Here is a 21,481-nt window from a genome sequence, read left to right on the forward strand (position 1 = left end):
GGCGAACGGCTCCTCCCCTTTCGAACGTTGTGTATCCGGCTCCGAACGTCCGGCGTCCGCGCGTCCCTTTGATCTCCGCTCTCCCGCCGCCACGTGAGTTTTTCCAGGGGAATCCCAAGACCTGAACGGGCGGGGGGGGGGAGTTCGCGAGGCCAATTAATCAATTCATTAGCTGATTGGTTTCGTCCGGCCCCGTGGCCCAATGAAAGGCCTGGGAAATGGGGTGGGGGGGAAATGATGGAGCCTTGCCCATCTCTGGGGGAGTTGGGAAAAGGGGTGCGGGGACCCTTTTTTGGGGGGGGGTCTCCAGGGAGAAGGGGTTGACCCTTCCCTCCTTCTGGGGTCGCCCCGGGACTCCTGTGCCGCTCGCTTGCCAAGGCCACCCAAGGCTGGCTCTTCTCTCCCAGAAGGCCCAGTGGGGGATTCGAACTCCCAACCCGATGGCTCCGCACCCAGAGGCCTGAAACAACCCCCCCCCCCGAGCCACCAAATCTAAGCCCTTGGGATCTGGCAGACGGAAGAGTGGGAAGCGAAAGACGGGATGGGAGGGCTTCCTTGGAGGAGGGAAGGAAGGAATATAATGTGCCAATAAAACCCTTAAAATCAATTTTGGGAGTCCACGTGCTTCTGGGTGTTCTTGGCTCTCGTGTGTGACCCGGGCGGTGGGCGGTTAACCCAGGCAGGGGCAGAGAAGACGAGAGGCCTCTTTGAAGGGTCGATTTGTGGCTCAGGGCTTGAGAGGGCGTCGGACGAAGAAGTGCCAAGGGGAATGAATAAAGATGAAGAAATCAACCAAACCCTTCACATGCAGAAAGCTTGGAATACACGGGGGACAGAATTAGAACTGGGATCCTGTTCTGGCGATGGTCGGTGGTCTTGCAGCCGGACAAAAGGCGGCGAGTGTTCACGGCGTGGAGTTCCTGGAAAAGGTGCGAAAGAACCGAACGGATAGCTCAGCCGGAGAGGCCTCTGGCTGTAGGTTTCGTCTGGCATTCTCCCCCACCCCCCAAATTTGAGGACTAGAAAGTTTAAAACATACTTCTTTCCGTCTGCAGAGATACAAGATGGTCTGGAATTGCTTTTCGATGGATGGAGATGAAACAAAAGGTACAACTCTCTTTTTTTTTTCCATGACAGGTTTTGCTTTCAGATGCAGCCGCCGGACTGAAATTCGCACTCGTCTCCTGCCGGAAAGCCCATCATGGCCGGGAGAGGGGCCAGAGGGAGGGGCCGGGGCAGTCACATGACCTTCAATGTGGAAGCGGTCGGCATCAGCAAGGGGGAAGCACTGCCCCCACCCACCCTCCAGCCGTCACCTCTGTTCCCTGTAAGTGTGGTTCCCCCCCCCGCTTAATTTTAAAATCAACAGTGATTTTAGGTTCATCTTAGATTGGGACTCGGAAGGTCCGGATTCGAGTCTTGCCTGAGCTATGCTGAGGGGGTGGCTTTGGGCTAGCTGTGCTTTGAGACTGGCCTACCTTGCAACCCTATTGTGCAGAAAAAAATTAGCCATATAAAGAGATTTTTCTTTCTTTCTTTGTAGCCCTTGGAATATAAAGCCATTCCACTGCAGACAGGAGAAGAAGTTGAATACATGTTGGCCCTGAAACAAGAGCTCAGGGGTGCAATGAAGAACCTGCCCTATTTTATCAAACCGTCGGCCCCAAAGAAAGGTAAAAAAAAGAAAAACACAGAAGGAGCCCCCCCCTCCCTGTGAACTTCCCTGCCAGCTGATTGGCTGGACTTTTGTGATGTCACGGAAGGTTTAGCAAGGTGTTTTTTTAAAAGGGGAAGGAAGCTGTTGTTTTTTGCACCCCGTGCACAGCGAACCTTAGAGGGTGGCGATTAAAGCCAAGCAGATCAACAGCAAACTACCCCCATCTCTCAGCGATATCTACTCGTCCCAGGAGGGCCTGGCGTGCTCTGGTCCATGGGGTCACGAAGAGTCGGACACGACTAAACGACTGAACAAACAAACAAAAACAGGAAAAATGGACCTGCTAGTTTTCACAAACTTGTTTTTTTTCCAGATGTGGAACGCTATTCCGACAAATATCAGATGTCCGGCCCTGTTGATAATGCCATCGAATGGAGTCCTGGTAAGTCTGGGAATATCTAATTTAGATTAAATGCTGAAGGGGCCCTTTGGGGCTCTCTATGTCCATGTATGTATCCCTGTCTCTCTTAAGAAATATATGTATATATTCCTTTTACCTTGAATGATCAGCTGTAACAATCTGTGCTTTTCATTTTTAACACCCATGCCCCTAAATTATCGGGAGTCCTTTCTGAATTTACCCAGATGTTTTCATGGATTCAATTTTCCTTGTTTAATATCTTTTTTTTCCCTCCCTGCAGACTGGAGGAGGCTGCCCTGTGAATTAAAGATCCGAGTGCGAAAGATTCGCAACCAGAGTAAGTACTTCCAGAAAAGACAAAAAAAATGAAAAGTGCATCGTTTAACTCCACTCTGCTTTTTTCAACATTTTGCTTCCCAACCAAACACCCCCCCCCCCTGTGAGGTAGGCCAGGCCGAACGTAGGGGGATTTGAACCTCCACCCTTGTAGCCCAGTAGACATCATGGCTCTGCCCCCCTCACTCCTCTGCCCTTCCCCTCTTTCAAAGGAGATAACATAGAGCCATAACATGGGTAGGGTTGTTTGAGATGACTCCGAAGCCCATCTAGCTGAAACTCCGGCTGTAGCAGGGAATCCAGAAGGAGAGCAGCTCGGATTCCCCAATAGAAGGATTCTGCTCCGCCCATAGAGAGCTCTTACAATCAAGAAAGTTCATTTCTTTCCTGTACTGTCGGACCCCTTTATCGGCGGGATCGGTATCTGCTGATTCACTTATCCACGGTCTGAAAATATGGAAAATATATATATTCAAGTCGAAGTTTGCCAAAACTGGCCCTCGCGTCTTCTCCGGGTTGAATTGAGAAGGACCCCATCGGGAGAAATTATACCTTGCCAAGATGGCCGTCCCTCACCTTGGTCGGGTCCAGACCCGAAAACTGGCTAGGAGGTTGAGGACAGAAAACACTGCTTTTGGGGTCCTATTGATTGATTGATTGATTTGATTTGATTTGATTTATACCCCGCCCATCTGGCCTACAAGGCTACTCTAGGCGTCCAACCCCCTCAGAGAGAAGGTCTGTCCGGATCGGTCCTTCTGATGGAGAGTAGACACCACCAGATTTTGGGGGGGGGGGCTTCCAAATGAAAACCCATTTTGCCTTTTTTTAACCTTCTGGTCTCCTCTCCGTACAGGGGCTGCTATCCTGGCCCCCAAACGCAAATCGCATCTGCCGGTGGACAAGGGGGAAGCCATCAAGAAGTTGGAGGTAAGTCCTGTTTTCCTCGGGGGGGGGGTGTTGACGGTGTCCTGAGTGCCCCCCGGGCCGGTCTGGCTCCACAGAGGAGTTCGGAGTTCGAATCTCCCACCGGGCCTCCTTGATAGGGGCTGGACCTGGATGATCTCTAGGGGTCCCTTTCCAGCTCTCGAATTCTAAGATTATGTTAACTATAGCTTGGTGGTTGAGGTCTCTGGCTACAGGGCCAGAGGTTGGGAATTCGAATCCCCCCCCCGCCCAATGTCCCAGGGCACCCCCCAGAAGAAGAGGAGGGGAAACTGCTTCTGAATCGGGTCTGCCTGGAAAACCCTGGAAAGGGTCGCCCGAAGGCTGAATCGACTTAATGCCCCTTGATTTATGACCCACCTCTGGAGAACTGAGATGGGGGTGAGGTCTGATCCTGACACTCTCACTCTGCTGTTTTTCTGTCCTTTGGGCCCCATCTCGTAGACTTTGGAGAATAAGGAGGAGGAGGTGATGTCAGAAGAGGAGGAGGAGAAAGAAGAAGGCGAGGAAGGGAAGGAAGAAGAGGAGGAAGAATATGACGAAGAGGAATTTGAAGAGGTACGGGCAAGCGCCCCCTCCCAAGATATTTTCCTGTCGTGTCCTATCACGTGGCCCCCAACGTGTGGCAAGCCTTCAAATGAGCGATCTCCAAAAGGTCTCGCTCAGCTCTTGTCAGCTCTAAAGTCGTGGCTCCTGGAGGCAGTCCGTCCATCTCACATGGGGGTCTTCCTCTTTTCCTGCTGCCTTTCACCTTTTCCCAAAATCCTGGTCTCTTCCAGAGATGAACCTTGCCTTCTCGCGAGGTAGCCAAAACGGGACAGCCTCTGTTTCATCATCTTCGCCTTCAGAGAGAGTTCAGGCTGGATTTGATGGAAGGAACCAATGGGTTGGTCTTATTGGCCATCACGGATCTTTACAAAGCTCTTTTCCAGCCCCTCTTTTCAAACAAATCCCCTTTTTTTCTCCCCCCGTCAATCTTCTTAATGGACTGTGAATCTCCCCAGATCCTTTCCACTTGACCCGGACAAGAGTAAAGGATGTATCATTCCCGGCCCATCTGCTCCCAGTGTCCAGTTTGCTGTCTTTCTTAAAGAAAAAAAATCTCACGATTAATATCATTATGATTGGTCTTTCCCCCCCGACAGGAGACGGACTACATCATGTCCTATTTTGACAACGGTGAAGATTTTGGGGCCGACAGCGACGATAACATCGATGAAGCCATCTACTGAAGGGGGGAACACATCCCTCGGGGACCCCCTTTTTTTTCTTCTTGGCACCGGTGGGCAGTTCTTAGAGGATCCCGCAGGAGGCGCCCTTCCACTACCGGAAGTCCCATCCTCTCCCTGCATTAGGACGGTTTGCCCTGTAGGTGGCGCTCCTGTTCTGTCCGGGAACGAACGAATGACCCAACGGAATAAATCAGCGTATTTTCGTCTTTGCCTTTTTCCTGGAAAGCGGGCGTTTCTTGGAAACGTTGAGGCCCTTCTGGCCAGTTGGCTTTCTTTTTCTTTCTGGAACGGCGAAGGGATTTTTGACCTAATGACACCGAAAACTGGATCGTATCGGAAGGCCTCAAAGCGTAGGTTCTTCCCCACCCTTGTTCCTTGCCCGGCTCCTGCTCTGGGTGGCTGTGGATGATAGGCCTTGTGGTCTGCCTTCCAACAGGGTGCTCAGCTACCGCCGAGGGATTCCTGCAAGAAGTGGAAAAGGACGGGCTTGGAAATTTTAATGTCCTGAAAAGCATCCCCATCTTTCTGTTTTGTCTCTTCCAACATTCTTCACATTTCTTGGAAACAAAGGAGATGCGAAAGAGTGCCTTTTCGGGGGGGGGGGGGGAAGAATCAGCCAGACATATTAATGAGATGGGTTTAAATTCTACAGACCTCTGGATTCGGTCAAAGGAGGCAAAATGGGGACAGAACCAGCATTTCCCAGAAGTTGGCAGAGAACTTGGTAAAGTCTTAGGATGGACCCAGGATGGGCGCACGGATCCTGCACATAATTTGCCTTACGCGTCACACAGAACCAGCATTTTGCCATTGGTGTGTTTTAAATAGCACTGGACTTGCTTCTCCTCCCCCGCCAAGAGAAAAATATGTAATTTAAAAAAACATTTTTGATGCTGTTTTTGAAGCGTTAACGACATTCCGAATTTTGTTCCCCTTTTCCTAAATCCCATGATATTTCTATTCCTGTTGCTGTTTCAGAGTCTCTTGGGGTTGTGTGTTCGTGAGAATTTGTGTAGTCAATTTTGCTTCAGACGTTTGGCCCCAGCTCGGTGGCTGATGCCGTACCCGTCTTGAGTCGTCACCGTAAACCCAGCGAGGAGAGGAAGAGTGGGAGAAGATGTCGTGCGTTTTGTGGGAATTTGAACCCAGATCTGAGTCTAGCCCATTCGCCACTCGACTACACTGCCTGTGTTGTTTCTACTTGGTTTGAAGACTTCCGAGAGAGAGGGTGAGAATGCCCCTGGGCATATACAGAGTGCTCTTGGGTGACTTCTTTCACCTGTCTTGATGGCTTTCCCATTTAATATATACATTAAGAATTTAATGCATTCAAATGATAACCAAAAGGGGTTACACAGAGTAGATCTTTAAATGGCTGGGCTGCGGCATTTTCCAGGAAGGAAGCCAAAGCAGTAAGGAAAACCCTCTCCTGTGTCACAGGGAGAAATTCAACAGGTTAAGCTCTGCTCCAGACGCCTCCCTGCAGCTGGCCTTGGCAGCTGTTTGAGAGAGCCCATGAGAGGCCGGCTGCCCTGGGCTGCCCTTGCGTTCCACCCCGGAGCGTGCTTCACCTGTTGAATTTCGGGCTGCTGTCAATATCTTGGGACAGCAGATATTAAGAAAGAGAAACCGCAGCCGTAAAGAATTGATAGTCTTCTACCAATACTGAACCTTCAACAGCTCACTCTTTTTTAAAATCTTGCTCCTTTCAATTTGTGTGTAGATTCTGCAATAAAAAGGTCCGTATTTTTTACTCGGCGCCTTGCTTGGCTCCCTTAGATTCTCCCGCGTTGGCAGAGTTTCCCCGATTTCAATAACCCCTTTGCTGTCCGAAGGCAGGAAAAAAAAAGCTATAGAATGTTCGCAGTAAGTCCCGTTTCTGGGATGGATAAAGGGAAAGGTCAGGTTTGCGCAGCGGTGTTTAGCGGTTCATTGTTAAAATGTCCTGTTGTTAACAACTCTGCTTTTGGAAGAACCCCGAATATTTTGGCACTGGGATTGCTCAGGGGTTGAGGTCCCTCGCTGTGGAGCCAGAGGTTCGGGGTTCGAATTCCCTCCCCCCGTGCAGCAGCCAGGACAGGAGCTGGACTGGATGACCCAGAGGGCCCTTTCCAGCTCTGCAGTTCTAAGATGATGATGATGATAATGACTAGACAGCCAGCTTTGAAACTTCAGAGCGTCAAAGTCCCTGGAACGTGGCCAGGGAGCATGATTGATAGACAAGAGGACAGAATGATGGAGGGCGGAGTTGGTATGAAAGGAAGGCCGGCATTTGTCGTAAACAAGCTGCCACCTGTGGCCTTTGATAGGCTTCGGAGGAACGCAAGCCCTACTTGGCTGACCGGGAGACAGACGTCAATCTGAGTATTCAGTGTCCTACTCGTGCGTAGGTGATCAGGGTAGGTTTCGGAGAAAGATCTGAAGGCTGCCCTTCGGGGGCTGAATTTGGTGGGGGGTCACCCGGGAGCTGACCTGGCGACCGACGTCTCTTTGCTTCTGTTTTCTCTCTGGCGAACGTCGCCTGGCCAAGCACCCAGCCTGCTTGCACCCGGGCGCAGCGGGGACCCATCCTTTCCCCTTATGTCGCTTCCCTCTGGTCTTGTTTTCCTGCTTCGCAGGGCCTACCAACGTGGGACGCCCCCCCCTCCTGATAGAAAGGAGAAGGAGGGATCCAGAGAGGAGGAACCCGATCCGTGGGCCCCTATCGGTCTCTGCCACTCTGGTCTGGCAGAGGTCCCGGCTTGATTAGGGATCTGCTCGTTATCTCCATGCCTGGCTTGTCGTTCTCTCCCCCCCCCCGCGCCGACTGGATCCTTTCTTCACACATGATGCACACGGCACTATCTCTCTCTGGACAGCGGATGGAAATAAAAGGGTCTGCCAAGATGGCGATATCCGTGAGCCAGATCCGAGGCGGGCCAGGCAAAAGAGTACCAATCCGAATCTGGAAACAAGTGGGGGGTGGGGAGGGTGTCGCATCCTTTCTCTGCCTTGCTCCAGGGATTAGAAGAGGACCAAGCGCATGCGCACACACACACCAATCTCTCAACCCGGGCTCCTTGCCTTGTGCAGCGCTCTTTAGAGCGCTGTTACCTGAATAAGGTATGCACCTCAAAAACCCTATTAGGGTCACCATTATTCAGAAGTAACTTAAAGGCACCTAACACTTCCCTTTTGGCCAGGCTCTGGGGCTCTCTGACCTCAAAAAAACACACACACTCTGCACATGCTCTGAAGAACACCGCTCTTGATTTCTGCTTCCTGTAGCAGAATCATGTCTTTCAGGGCAAAACAACAACATGATTTTCTTAACAGCCAGGAGGACAACGTTGTCTGTCACCTCTTTAGGGCTTCCTGCTTCCTTCTGAGCTTAGCCGCAGTTCTTGAGAGGAGCTGGGAGAGAAATGGATTCCCTAAGGATTGGAGGAGGGTTGCAAGCTATCCCTGCTGTCAATGCAAAGAGTTTTGGAGACCAATAGTGCTGAATGCTACATTTTGAAGACAATGCAAGGGGAGAGAGAGGAAACGGGAGCTTTTAATCATCCTACAAAGTGAGATAAGAGGAGCTGCAGGCAGAATATTTACAGGAAGAACAGCCCAAAAGGGAGAGGAAAGCAAAAAAGGGGGGGATGAGAAAAGACCTTTTCTGAGTGTGGAAGGAGCTACAAACTGGGAAGATGGGTCAGAAATCGTGATGAGAAGGTGAGTGTTGCCAGAGAAGCTGGCCAACCACTGCACTACACAGAACGCTGCAGCCCGGGCCCACGGTCGCTGTGGAAGCGAAAACCCTACATGTTTCCGAAACCAAGCTCAACTTCCCTTTCCTGTGAAAGCAAGCAGGGGCCTCTTTCTCTCTGTATCACACTCTCTGACTTTGTGGGGGCTGTTGTGTGCTCACCACAACAAACGCTTCTGCAGGCAGGAAACGCAAAAGGTAACACAATGTCCTGGACAGCGCGGTCGAGAGTTCAGTGTTTACTGCAGGAAGCCGAGGGCGGGGCGGAGCGTCCCCGGCGAGGGCCTGCACAGCTGGGACCCAGCAAACCAAACCCCAGCCACCCCGGTTCCCAACATCTTCTCCCTTTCCCGACATGGCGGGCCTTTCAGTGCGCGGCTGAGTGTGCGCGGCATGCTCTCCTTTCCTCCAAAAGGGCCCGGCAGGGAGCCTTTCCATCCACTGAAGGGCCTCGGCCCCTGCTCTAGAGGAGGACAAGCCCTCCTGCGGCGGCCAGCCCTCGCTGTCATGCGCCGCCTGACTTATCAGCAGAGAACAGGCGCTCGGAGGTTCTTCCGAGGCCGGTGGAGTGGAGAGAGTGAGCGAGTGAGAGCCAGGATTATGGATGAACCCACACAGCACTTCACAGGCGGGCCAAGGGCTCCCCCGGGCTGTGGCGTAACCATCCAGAGAATAGAATATAATGGTGCCTCGCTAGATGATGATAATCCATTCCACTGAAATCGTTGTTTAGCGTAATCATTGTCTAGCGAAAAGCATTTCCCCATTGGAATGGATTGAAACCTGTTTAATGCATTCCAATGGGGAAGAATTGTCGTCTAGTGAAGATCAGCCATAGGAAAGCCGCTTTGCGAACCGCCGATCAGCTGTTTAAATCGCAGTCTTGTGAAGCTTAGGTCCCGAAAACACCCGTTTTGCGAGCGCAGAGGGAGCTGTCAAAATAGTCGTCTAGCGAAAATCGGTTTGCGAAGCAGGAGCCAAACATTGTCCAGCGAAATTCCCCCATAGGAACCACTGTTTTGCGAATCTCTATAGCGATGGCAAAAAGCCAATGTCTAGCGAAAAAAACCTGTCATGCGGGGTAACTGTCTAGCGAGGCACCACTGTAGAATCCTTCCTCTCTGGAGGTCTGCCAACCCCATTGTGTGGATGATGGGTCGCTCTCAGGGACGGTGGGTTTCCTGCTCTCAAAATCAGAGGGTTGTGGGTGTTATGGGGTCATGCGGAGGAGCCCTCTCCAAAACGCCCCCGTCCTGCTCAGCTCTTGCAAATGCAAACCTTGCAGCATCTTAAAGACTAACTGCCATCGTGTGAGCTTTCCGGGGGCAAATCTCTGAACCCTTTATATGATTACTTATTATACCTAGAAAGTAACTTTGCAACAACTAGTTCCACGGTGCGTCCCGAAGTAACTAGTTAAGGTCCCTGCATGACTTGTAACGAGTTGCTTCCAATAAGCGTTGGGGGGAATAACGTGATGGAGGAAGCCGAGAAATTTGGACTGTGAACGCACGCTCTTCTGCACAGGAAATGCAAGCGGGTTTGGTTCAGGCCGTTCTCGAAACGGACAGGCCGGGCTGGCTTCCCCGTTCGGCCAGTTCCGCAGATCCCTTCCTCGCCCACCGGAGCCGCTGACCCAGCAGGTTTGCAGGGAGCGAACGCCCTGTTCCCTCAGCTGGATTTCTGTTTTTGAGGAGGTTGCTGCCAGACGGGCAACCGGGCCGTCTTAACTGGCTTGAAATTATGAATCACGTTCCCCAAGCAAAGCAAAGCCGACCTGCAATTTAAAAATAACAGGCCCACGAAGTTTGCAGGGGCTGCTGAAGTAAACATCCGGTGAGAGCATAGAGGCCGGGGAATTATATTTTATTTCATTGTTTTGAAGCAAGAGGGCAAAAGAGCAGGACAACAGAACGCGGATATTTTGGGAAGGGTTTTCTGTTTTCAGTTTAATGCAAGGTAACGAACGCCTGCTTTGCTTAATCTGTTTCAGACAATGCTCATCACCTCTAAAAGATGCAGTTGACTTTCGATGACCATTGACCCTCGGAACTCACTGCCTCATGATTTCAACCAGGTCGTGCTGCGGAGAAGACGGGGCGTAGCAGCCGTTCCAGGCCCCGTTTCCTGAAGTGAGCGCGGCAGCGATGTTCATATATGGTCAGCTGCGGTTCATGTTTTTTGAGCTGCGCGACTGGAACGCGTTTAATTCCCTTTGGTTCCCCCCCCCCTGCAAATTCCAGCGCAGAGGCCGTGGGGGAGAGTGGAGGGGTAAACAAGCACAGCCGAACTGAGAAAGAGAAACCGAGGCTTCTGTCTGTTAAAGGCCGCCTGCGGATCTGAACAAACAGGCAGGAAAGGCTTTTGTGGAGAAAAAAACACCCATCACCTGTTTGCCTTTTTTAAACGACTAATAACAAAATATTAATTTAAAAACAAACAGACCCGTTTGCCTTCCCAAACCAGGTGGCGGTGACATGTTTAGCTGCAGAACCGAAGGCTAAGAAGTTGTCGGCCAACACAAACGCACACAAACACACCCCTTGTTTGTCCAGAAAAATGATGCTCCGGCCCCTGATTTGGCTCCACGGCTCTGTCTAAATCTGGGTAACCTGTTCCAGCCGCGTGTGTTATTTTTACACATTATTCCTTTCTCTGAAGCCGCCAGATGATATTTAATATTCCTGGATTAATGTCCCGCTGGCCGTCTCCAAAAGGCGGGGAATTCTCCTCTGGTTACCTTCGGCGGCTAATTCGGAGGCTTGCGCGTGGACGGTGGAAAAATACAAAAGATTCGACGGGATAGGAGTTCAAGAATTCCTCTCGAGGATGTTTTCCAAACACGTCCAAATATCCTTTTAAAAAGTAACGTTGGAAAGTAACTAGGAAATGTTACTGGGTACACCAGAAAATAAACGTTGCTAACTCCTTGTTGTGTGATTTTGTATTTGTTTTGCAATGTCTAGGGCCTTCAGCTCCATCATCGACGAGTAAATAAGATGTTCCTGTTTTGTTCTTTCGGACTGTTGCTTGTTCCTCTGTGCATCACCGGCTTGTTTTGTCTCTTGCTCCTCGTTTTTCGCCGAGCCCTTCTGGTGAACCCGTTGCTCAATGCTGTCCTTTTTTGCTCAACCGCTGTTTTAAGGAACAGACCAAAATATTTGCTTCCCTCTCTCGGCAGAGCGAAACCTTGGCCCCGGCCGTTCGCTGATTCGCTTCTTCTTTCCAACACTGCAGAAGCAGCCTTCCCCCCCCCCCCCCCAGCCAGCTTGGACACACACTTCAAGGAGAGAATCTCCTTGATCTCCAACCATTAGGCAGCCCAGCCCAGTGGTGCTTTTCATCACCACAGAGTTGTTTGAAAACTGCCATCAAGATTGCTTTACTTTCTCTAGCTCTCCTCTCTGCTAAGCAAGGAAATTGGCATGTTTGATCATTTCTAATATCTACAGATGTGCATCCGGGCCGGCTTTTACCAGCTGGCTGGATAGCTCAGTGGTGGAGGTCTCTAGCTGGGAAGCCAGAGGTTGGGAGTCATATAATATTATATATAAAACAATGTACAGTGGTGCCTCGCAAGACGATGTTAATTTGTTCTGCCAAAAATGCTGTCTTGCGAAAACATAGTCTCGCAAAACGTCGTTCTCCATTGGAATGCACTGAAATCTATTTAATGTGTTCCAATGGAAAAGTTGTTGTCTTGAGAAAATTGTCCATAGAAAACATCGTCTTGCGGAACTCGGTTCCCCATTGGAATGCACTGAAATCTCTTTAACGCGTTCCGACGGGGAAAAATCGTCTTGCAAAAATCGTACATAGAAAACATTGTCTTGCGAAGCGCAACAGAGATCACAAAAACCAATTGTCTTGTGGATTAATCGTCTTGCGCAGAACGTGGGCGTGAACAAACCCCTTGAGGCTGGCCCAGGAAGCAGAGTCACCCAGCGACCCCCAACAAAAGGTGAGCTTGTGCAAATTCTAGGGAAGGTTTGTCCACAGTGTCTATAGTTTCATGAATCTGGGTCATTACAGGATCTGAATCTGCAGCCGAAATCCTGTTCCGTGGAGCATCATGGAAAGTCATGCCGGCGAAAGCTTGCTGACGGTTATGCCCAGGCAACCGGCATGGTGCCGTTTCATGGTGCCCTTGATCGTGTATTCACGTGGAAATGCTCAAAGAGTCACACGTCCACACCTTAGTGCAATTTTTCCGCCCTGCCTCCACAGCTTCGCCTTGCACCTGTGGGGCTGTGCGAAAGGATTCCAGCCCCCTCCCCCCCCCCGCGTTCAGCCCCACACGTTATGCCCTCTTGGCCTGATGAAGCGTTATGTGGAACCCGGAAACTTGCCTTGTTTGCAGCCTCAACAAACAGAAAGGTAGGGGATAAAAACGTGTGTGTGTGTGTGTGTGTGTGTGTGTGTGTGTGTGTGTGTGTGTGTGTGTGTGTGTGTGTGTAAATGCATTTTCATGACATATCCTTGAACTTTCACTGTCTCTTCCCCCTCTTTTGGTCACCAGATTATCTATTGAAGGGATGCAACGCTGTCAGCAGCAGGATCCGGCCCTCTGCCCAGGAAAGACAAACAGCTGGGTGTTGTCCTGGTGAGATTCTGAGAAATCCCACAAGGTAGGGTACAGGACGATTATATAACGTTATGGAAACTATGGGCCTTCGGAAGGATAAACTGTTTTTGCCTGTCGGCCCTCTGGGGGGAAGCATTTCTGCACCGCGAATGTTTTAAATGCCGAAAAGAGGTCACTGCGGCCAGATGGCAGCTTGCTTTGAATTCTTCTGTTGCAAAAGATGGGTTTCTTTCTTTCTTTCTTTCTTTCTTTCTTTCTTTCTTTCTTTCTTTCTTTCTTTCTTTCTTTCTTTCTTTCTTTCTTTCTTTCTTTCTTTCTTTCTTTCGCTTCAGACCAGTCAACCAGTAAATTTGGGTTCAAATAATTCAGAGAGGGTGCAGTTTTTGCACGTGCCTACCCGAGAGTAAGTCCCTTTTGAATTCAGTGGAACTTACTTCTGAGTAGACGTGATGTCTTACAATTTGCTTATTTAGCACACGCCGCTGGCCATCACACGACACATGCACTTTATAACCCAGAGCCTGGTGCCTGAGGGTGTGACCACACCAGGCTCTTGGTTATAAAGTTCAGGTGGAAACCGGTGCGGTCCAGGAGCCCGTAAGCGGAGCTGCACATAGAAGCCAGGCTGAAGCGCACAAGAACGGTGGCGTTGATTTTCCTGCCGTGGGATCAACTGGCCTAAGATGGCTTGGTACGAATCCACATTCGCCATCTAGCAGACAGGCCGCCATGCTCCTCCCTGGGTCAGTTTCTTTAATCCTCGCGCTTTGTAATGTTCGGGTGATACTTCTGAAACCATGTTCCCGGTGTGTGTGTGTGTGTGTGTTCCCTGATCCTGGTGACATGGTCGGCCAAAGGCTGCGCCCCCCACCCTGCTGTCTTTCAAGAAACAACCAGGACACAGGGAAAAAACGCGCTTTCTTGCGCAAGGCGTTCCTGCTGCGCGGCAAAACGGGAGGATCACACTGGAAGGAAGCAGAGAGATCGCCTGCAGGCCTTGAGCAACTCTCCCAAAGGGCCTACGTGTCGGACGGACACTAAAAATGGCCCTTGTTTATTGCTTTAATGGCAGGTGCTCCGGTTCAAACTGGAGAGAGGGGCAGCTGTTACGTGCTGGGAAGGAGGTCGCCTAGAAATGGGCCACAGGAAGTTCTCCGGCTGATCCTCTTGGCTGGGAGCCGTTCCTTTTTGATTTGCAACTGCCGGACACAGTGTTGGCCTCTGTTTTGCAGAGTGTTGAATTTCTGTTCAATTTCTCCCTTTTTTTGCTATGAAGACTCACAGAAGAGACTAGCTACAAGTTCCCTAGACCAGAGAGCCCCCTCCTTTCTCACGAACTGGCATTGACAGTCTCAGTAACTCGCCCTGAGACATTTGTAGGAGAAAAACATAGCAAACTTTTTAAACACGTACCACTGCTTGGAATTACAAGATGGATGCTCTTTTCTTGCAACCAGCCAAACAGATCAACAGCAAATAACCAACAACTTTCAACAGAGAGTGAGGAAAAAGAACGCAGAGCAGAGAGGTGGGGCTCTCTTTCAACCAAGAGACAAAGAGGGGACGATTTGTTTGTACTGGATAGATTGGCAGTCACTCCAGCCCAGAAAGGCTCTTCCAAGCCAAAGCTATTAAAGGCAGCCTGCAATGTCGTAAAAACCCCACCCAAACACCCTATTTCTCCAGCCTGACTCAATGGGTTCTGCCTCAGCTCCACTGGTTGCCCCATCCGACTTGAGATAACAATAATCAGAACCCATCAAGAGCGAGACTAGATGCTTGAATCCGAAACAATGCAGCCCTCTACCCCTACAGAGGAATGGTGATCAGAGAGTCTTGCTGAGGACTAGCTGCTTTGGAAATGAAAAAAGGAACTTGGTCATGTGCTGTTGTTTTTTTAAAGCAGGCTTGGTCTGCCACCAAAATATCCATTCTTGAACTATTATCTCTGTTGCCCCACTAAAATATCAATTTTTCAATGTTGACATGTTGTTATTTCCAACTCCAGTATTTTTTTGGGCCACCTACCTATTGGCCCAACCCTGAAGGCGGGGCTTACGTGAGAGAAGGAGGAGAGGGAGGGGCCAGGAGATCAAGAGCTGGACAGTGGTTGTTTTACTTCTAACAACCACAGGTTGCAGGAGAAAGAAGGTGGAAGATGGTATTCACGAGATAACATGGACCATGGAGGGGAATTGGGGCTCTTGAAAAGCGACTCTTGCTTTCATCTGGCAGCTGGCATCTTGCAAAGCTTATCTTATCAGTGCCGGCTGCAATTTCATCCTCCTGTCATTCAGTGTTCTGTTGTAAAGCATGATAACAAGCGCCACCGGCTGCTGTTCTAAGCTCTTTTTTGCCCTCAAGTCGATGCTAACTTACATTTACCCTTCCCGGGGCATCCCAGATACTGATTCCTGAGCATTCAGTGTACCTAGTATTGCAGTACCCAGAAAGGGTGTACAGGAGGACACCCCCGTAGCTACAGGATCAGTATACACAGTTTCACTGATCTGAAAATATTAAAAATATTGAAAGGAAAAAGCCTAGCAATGTGTATTTTCACTATTTACCAGGATTGGCCCCTAGAGGGAGACAAAGACCATCCTATGTACTGATTTCTTGCTCTCACGCCAACCCACTGAGCCAACTCAAGTGGCCAGTTCTGGTAATACATCGTAAAAATACATTTTCTGGGTCCTCCACCCCCCTTTTACCATGCTATATGTAGGGTTCACTATTATCCACGGTTTTCAGTATCCACGGGCAAGGGCTTGGAACTGGTCCACTCCAGACCAGGGCGTATCTCTCACCCTTTCAGAGAAGGTCTTGCAGCTGCCCGAGCTTAAAACGGCCATGAATTGTGCAAATCAGCTTTTTTTTTTCCTTTTGCCACAAAGATGTGTTTTCTTGCTTTGCTCTTAAATGGACCGGCTGCTGATCTCAGCAAACAGCGGTGACCAACTTCTGTTTTTCCAGAGAGATTTCAGCCTCTGCTTCTCTCTTTTGCGCCACTTCCCACCGGCTCTCAGCGTCTCCTTTCTCCCCCCCATCCGATCACATTCATGGGCAGGCAGGCAGACATTTTTTAAAATATTTTCAGGCAAAAGCTAAAACGCCTTGAAAGGCAGAAGGAAGCGGGAAAGGAGGAAGAATCAGTATGAGGTGGATCAGCTTCCTAAAGGAACCCACCGGCTTGAGTTTGCCGGTTGTAAAGCAAGGAGATCTCGGTGACGAGAGAAAGATTCTTCCCCTCGACATCATCAAGAACTAGCCCAGAGCTTTTATATCTTGGAATCAAATCTTTGAAACCAGACGGCCCTATTTTCATGTCGGGATCGCCCTGGGGGGATCAAGACGAGAGAAGGGCGACGGTTCAACCCCAAATTTTGGAGGTTTATCTCCTGGACTCTCCTCATGAGCCACTTACTGATGGTCAACACGGAACCACCTCATCCTCATTCTCTTAGAATTGCAGAGCTAGAAGGGATCCTGTAGATCATCCGGTCTACATCACCTTGTCAAGGAGGGCCCGTGGGGGAATTCGAACTCCCAACCTCTGGTCTGCAGCCCAGAAATCTCAAACACTTTAGAATGCTTTAAAAATGTTTTCTCTTTTGAATGTCTACCCTGGATGGTGGGGAAACTGCCTTAGGTTTTTAATTTGAGCAAAAATTAAATACCCCCCCCTTCCCTGCTCCATTTCTCCTTCTGCCTCCCCTCCGAATTCTTTGTTGTTGACTCCTCGCTTCCCGAGAGGAAATACTCGGAGGAGGCATCGGAACAGGGGCCAGGGGGAGGAGGAACCCGAAGCAAAAAATACACACCGAGGCAGGGCCAGAAAACCCACAGCCTTGTCAGCGGGCCAAAGGCGCACATGAGCCCTCGGCGTGGAGGAGCATGTGGGCCCGGCCCGGCAGCCTATCAGGGAGCGTCCGAGGGTGATGCTCATCCCCGTGGCAGGAGGCAGATGGTGGAGGAAGGGCCAGCTGGCCTAATGCCACCAGCCTTCCCAAAACAGCACAAGGTTCTTAGATGTCTGGGCTGGGACAGAAGCCACAAGCTGTGCGCGACTCCTCACACACACACCCCGGCCACCTTTGCTCCACTTCTCCTGCTTCCCGAGCCCCGTAGGAGGGAGCGCTCGGCGTGTTCCCACGCTGGACGTTTCTGCCGGCGCACACCAGAACCCATCGCTCCCGCTGTGTGCCACTGTGGGCTTCTCTCTGATCCCGATCTCCTGCTTTTCCGACTTCGCTCTCGATGCATGTGTGGTGCTGGGCTGTCCGTGGGGACAAAACGGGCTCTCCGGGGGTCCCTGCCGACCTCCATCTTGCATGTCGAGACACACAAAAACCCCTTCGTTCAGCAACGCACCCTTTGGTCGGCTCGGATTTGGTGGCGTTTCCCCGGCACTCTTAATGCGCCCAGAGGGCCTTTCCTGCCTCCGGGCTCCAGAGCGGAAGGAGCCTGGAAGCACAAAAAATCCCTCTGTTTGCGGTATAAGCCAGCCTCAAGATAGGCCCTCTTCATTTTTATTAGTTTTAAAACCAAACTTGGGAATTTCTTTGGGGGGGCGGACTATAAATCCCAGTATCCCCCACCAGCATGGATCTGTAGTCCCAAAAGGCTCTGCTTTTAACTGCAAAAATAAACTGGGGCCGGCTGTAGTTCTTTTAACCTTAAAATCCAGCTTTGCTTGCCCACAAACGCAGCAAGATTCTCTGGACCCTGAATAATGGAGTTTGGATGATAACTCGTTTTAGGATGATGTAGAAGAGAGGTGGGCCACCTGCGGCCCTCCAGGTTTTGAGGGACTGCGAATCCCATCAGCCGGAGCCTAGCTAGCCAATAGTGAAGGGTGATGGGTGTTGTTTTCCAGCGACATCTGGAGAGTCTTGACATATTTATTTATTTATTTATTTATTTAATTAATTAATTAATTAATTTATATGCCGCCCACACTACCCAAATCTACCGATCCTGATGTCTGTGTGAATGGAAGGGACATTTCTGGCCTGGGCGGACTGTCTGTCTGTCCATCGCTAACCAATCCTTCCTTGCAGCCTTTTAATTCAGAGCCCCACCTCTCCACTGAATGTTTCTTCCCTCTCTTGAGTCAGTGGGTGGCCGTTGTTTCTTTGCTGTTGATCTGTTCGGTCGGTGGCTAAGTATGTGTGCAGTAAAAGAGAACAGCATACACAGGCCTGTAATTCTAGGACAGCAAATAAGCGGGTTGGTCTTTTTGAAAAATGCATTCATCTACAAATGCCTCAGACTGAGTTACTGAGCCTTTAAGTGCCACTTTAATGAGAAAGGGGTGAACTGTCTGGGGAACTAGTAGCTATTCTCTTCTGTACTTCTACTCAGGAGCGGGGAGAAAGGCATTTTACTAGAAATTCTTAACTCTGTAACAAAAAGATGGAGGATAGATTTATGGTTGAACTCCAGCGGGAGTCTTAAACCTGGCAGCAGACTACCGATGACACGGCTGGAAATGACAATATTTTGATCGCAGCATGACCAAGCCCTTCCTCCAACTCACTGAGCAAGCTCGAGAATAAGCCACAGAATCACAGCAAAGCCAAAACAGCCTTTTGTGCCCCCCGGGATGGAGAATATAGGACTATGAGAGGCAAAATATTACCGCCCCGTATCGCCAAGGTAGCCTTATCGAGCGAGTGGATATCTCCGGCCGGTAATCTTATCATGCTTGTTTCTCTTGGACTTTGGTGACCGGGTAAATAACTCGGTGACTTTCGCCAGGTGACGTCTTTCCAGCTAAGAGCATTTGCTGTGCGTCCGCCGTGAGTGTGCGACGTGGTAATGGGATTATGGAGGTGCGACAGGTGGACGGCTGGGCAGGAGGGGATAATAGAAAAGCCCCGCTGGATTCTCGGACCAAACGGGCTGGCTTGCGGGGAGGATGGGTTTTGTCGTGCCGATCCTTTGAGGATCGTCTTAGCCTCTGGGGTTCGCCCTGGGACCACCTGGAGACTTCCAGGAAACCCAAATTGGAGTTACATCAGGAAATCCAAAATAAGTGTGTGGGGGACCCTGCAGGTGCAAACCCGATCCTGTGGCTTCTGTTAGGGTGTTAATCCATCTCCCCCTTGGCCTTCCTCGTTTCCTGCAGCCTTCCACCTTCTCTGGCCTAGACTTTTATGGGACAGGATTTTGTTTGCTGGTTTTGAACAAGGTACGCCAGGAGACCTGTCAGTTCTGGTCCTCGTAAGAGGGTGTAGGTTTGCACAAATTTTCTTCCTCTCTCCCCCCCCCCCCGCTTTCAGGTAAATCTAGGTGTTAAATCTCTTCCAAAATGTGCTGTTCCCTGCAGCTGCTTGAATCACCCGAGGATTTGCATACACCTCAGTGCCAGGAAGTGGGCACATGCTGTTTCTCCTCTTTCCTTTGGTGTCTCACTTAATCCTATAGCCTTTTCCTCCTTTGGGAAGATCTTCAGTTTGTGGTTATCTGAGAAGGAGGGATATTTTATCCCACGGCCGGCTTGCGTCAGCACATGCAAGCTGAAATCCAGAAGGGCCCGGGGTGGTATCTCAGTTCTGGGTGTCGAAAGTGGGTGGGGTGAATAATGGACACTCTATACATTAAATAAATAAATAAACCTGTAGCTTCTCCCCTTGCACTTTCGGAATTTTGTTCCAGCTGTGGAACGGGTCGAACGCTCTCCTTGTGATCTGTTCTTTTAAAAAATGTTTTAGAACTGATTTTTATGGACCGTTTTCATATAATGCTGGTACAGTTCTTTTTTTCAGATATTTGTCTATTTGCTGTTTTGGGCTTTTCGCACGCGGTCACTACAAAACAGCTACGCACCGTAAGTGTACAAATGTTTTTAAAAGGAACGAACGGAGGCCGCACGAAACAAGGTCCAGAGCAACACGGCAGAGCACTCTGAAAGCCAAAATCCTTTGACGTAGATTTTTAAATGCACTCTCGAGACGCCCCCCCCCCCAAGCCAGGTCCACGAATCTGGTTTTTAAAAAGGTTTGAACACGTTCCTCCCAGCCTTGAGCTGATAATGTCGGCTGTGGCCTTCTGCGAGCATTGTAATTGCCGCAACTATTTTATCGCTGATTCAGGGGGGTTGGGTGTGAATTTTCAGTTCCACCACAGTGGGGGTTGTGAGAGGGTCATGCATTCTGGATTTTGTCTTTTAGCCATTTTACGATTGTAAAATGGGGAATTCGAACTCCCAGACTCTGGCTCCCCAGCCAGAAAAACACATATCATAATCACACATTAAAACAGCCGAGCCGGAAGGGACCCTCTGGATCATCCAGTCCAGCTCCTATCCGGGAGGCCCAGCGGGGGATTCAAACTCCCAACCTCCAGCTCCACAGCCAGAGACCCAAACCAACAGCTGGTTGTGTAAAAGGTCGCAAATGTCCCTTCTCTGCGGAGTTTTGCTTGTGGCTAGGAGATTTTAAAAAATCTGAGTTTTTTTGCTTCGTTCCCGAAGACCCAGCTTAAAACATTTTTTTAATTTAGGGTGCAAAGCAAGCCACGTTTCTCTCTGCCACGGACAGGTGCCACCGACACCCATGCTTTCCGAGGGAAAGCCACCAATGTCCCTTGCTTTCAGATTTTTTTCCTTCCTTGCAAGTCCGTGGGAGTTTCCCTTTGGCTCACCAGAGGATGCTCAGGAGCATCCTCGGCTGATTGGCCGGCTTTAGGGATCATGCGGCGCCTGATTGGCCAGGGGCCTTCCCCCACATGCCGAGCACGCTTTCTGTGCCTGATCCTGCTCGCCTCTGAGTCTTTGGGAACAGCCTGTGCTGGGTTGGGCCTTCCTCTGAGTCACCCAGGAGCAGCCCGGCTAACGGAAGCCACCGGGTTTTTCTGCCTGCTGGAAGAACCCGTTCTAGAAATGGGTTCTTCGGGTTCCTAAAACGCCGATATTAAATGCTGGCAAAGGATGTCAGCTTCGGGGTCCCACAGGGCTCTTCTTGAGGCCGAGACGCCCCGGCGGCTGTTGCTTCCTAAAAGGCTCAGTGCAGAAATAAAAAGGAAAAGTTTTTCCCTGCCAGCTGAACAAAAATTGAAAAGAAAAGAAAATTAACCGGAACAGAATGAGCTACATCCTTGATAAACTGGGCTACCTCACAGGGCTCTGTGTATGATCTTGTCCCGGCTCTCTGTGTTGCTCTTAGGTCTGCCCCCCTTCCGTGTTGCGTTCTCAGTTTCACTTAAAAAAAAACTCAGGTTTTTCCAGAGCAACTGGCTGTTTAGGTAGGAGACCATAAATGGGGCAGTTTATATTTTATTGCTTCTAAATCCCTTTTCCGTAATGTTTTTAACCTAATGTTTTTAATATCGGGTTATACATTCTTCTTTAAGGTGTGATTCATTCCTCTTTTTTAAAGGCTTCAATATTGTGTTTTTAACAAGGTAAGCAGCCTTGGTTCCTCTCTTAGGAGAAAGTCAGGGAATTTAAAAAAATATTTATTAATAGTTAATAATTTATTATTAATATATATTTAAGGGTAGAGATAGCCCTCTCCCTTTATTTTTCTCTTTGTTGCCAGAGATTTTAATAGCCTATGATTCG

General features: G+C 49.9%; 1 protein-coding gene and 1 long non-coding RNA gene across 4 annotated transcripts; both read left to right on the forward strand.

Moving 5' to 3' along the window:
• POLR3GL (RNA polymerase III subunit GL) lies at positions 1-6,349 on the forward strand. Of its 2 annotated transcripts, none has more exons than XM_020810245.3 (8): positions 1-93; positions 1,138-1,327; positions 1,544-1,673; positions 2,031-2,099; positions 2,359-2,415; positions 3,271-3,344; positions 3,804-3,917; positions 4,505-6,349. In XM_020810245.3, exons 2-8 carry the CDS (start codon positions 1,202-1,204, stop codon positions 4,589-4,591), a joined length of 657 nt encoding a protein of 218 aa, XP_020665904.1. In that variant the 5' UTR covers positions 1-93; positions 1,138-1,201; the 3' UTR covers positions 4,592-6,349. The 2 variants fall into 2 exon arrangements, with proteins under 2 accessions (XP_020665904.1, XP_020665905.1); XM_020810246.3 differs by lacking the exon at positions 1-93 and adding an exon at positions 811-929.
• A 1,343-nt stretch (positions 6,350-7,692) lies between these two features.
• LOC140702864 (uncharacterized) lies at positions 7,693-14,897 on the forward strand. 2 transcript variants are annotated; one of them, XR_012082132.2, is made up of 4 exons: positions 7,693-8,293; positions 10,321-12,704; positions 12,847-12,955; positions 13,985-14,897. It is a non-coding gene; the product is annotated as an uncharacterized LOC140702864 (long non-coding RNA). The 2 variants fall into 2 exon arrangements; XR_013539284.1 differs by lacking the exon at positions 13,985-14,897 and having other exon boundaries at positions 12,847-13,877.
• The last annotated feature ends 6,584 nt before the right edge of the window (positions 14,898-21,481 follow it).

This window comes from Pogona vitticeps, chromosome 15, assembly GCF_051106095.1.
Source record: "Pogona vitticeps strain Pit_001003342236 chromosome 15, PviZW2.1, whole genome shotgun sequence".
In the NCBI taxonomy this organism is placed as follows: domain Eukaryota; kingdom Metazoa; phylum Chordata; class Lepidosauria; order Squamata; family Agamidae; genus Pogona; species Pogona vitticeps.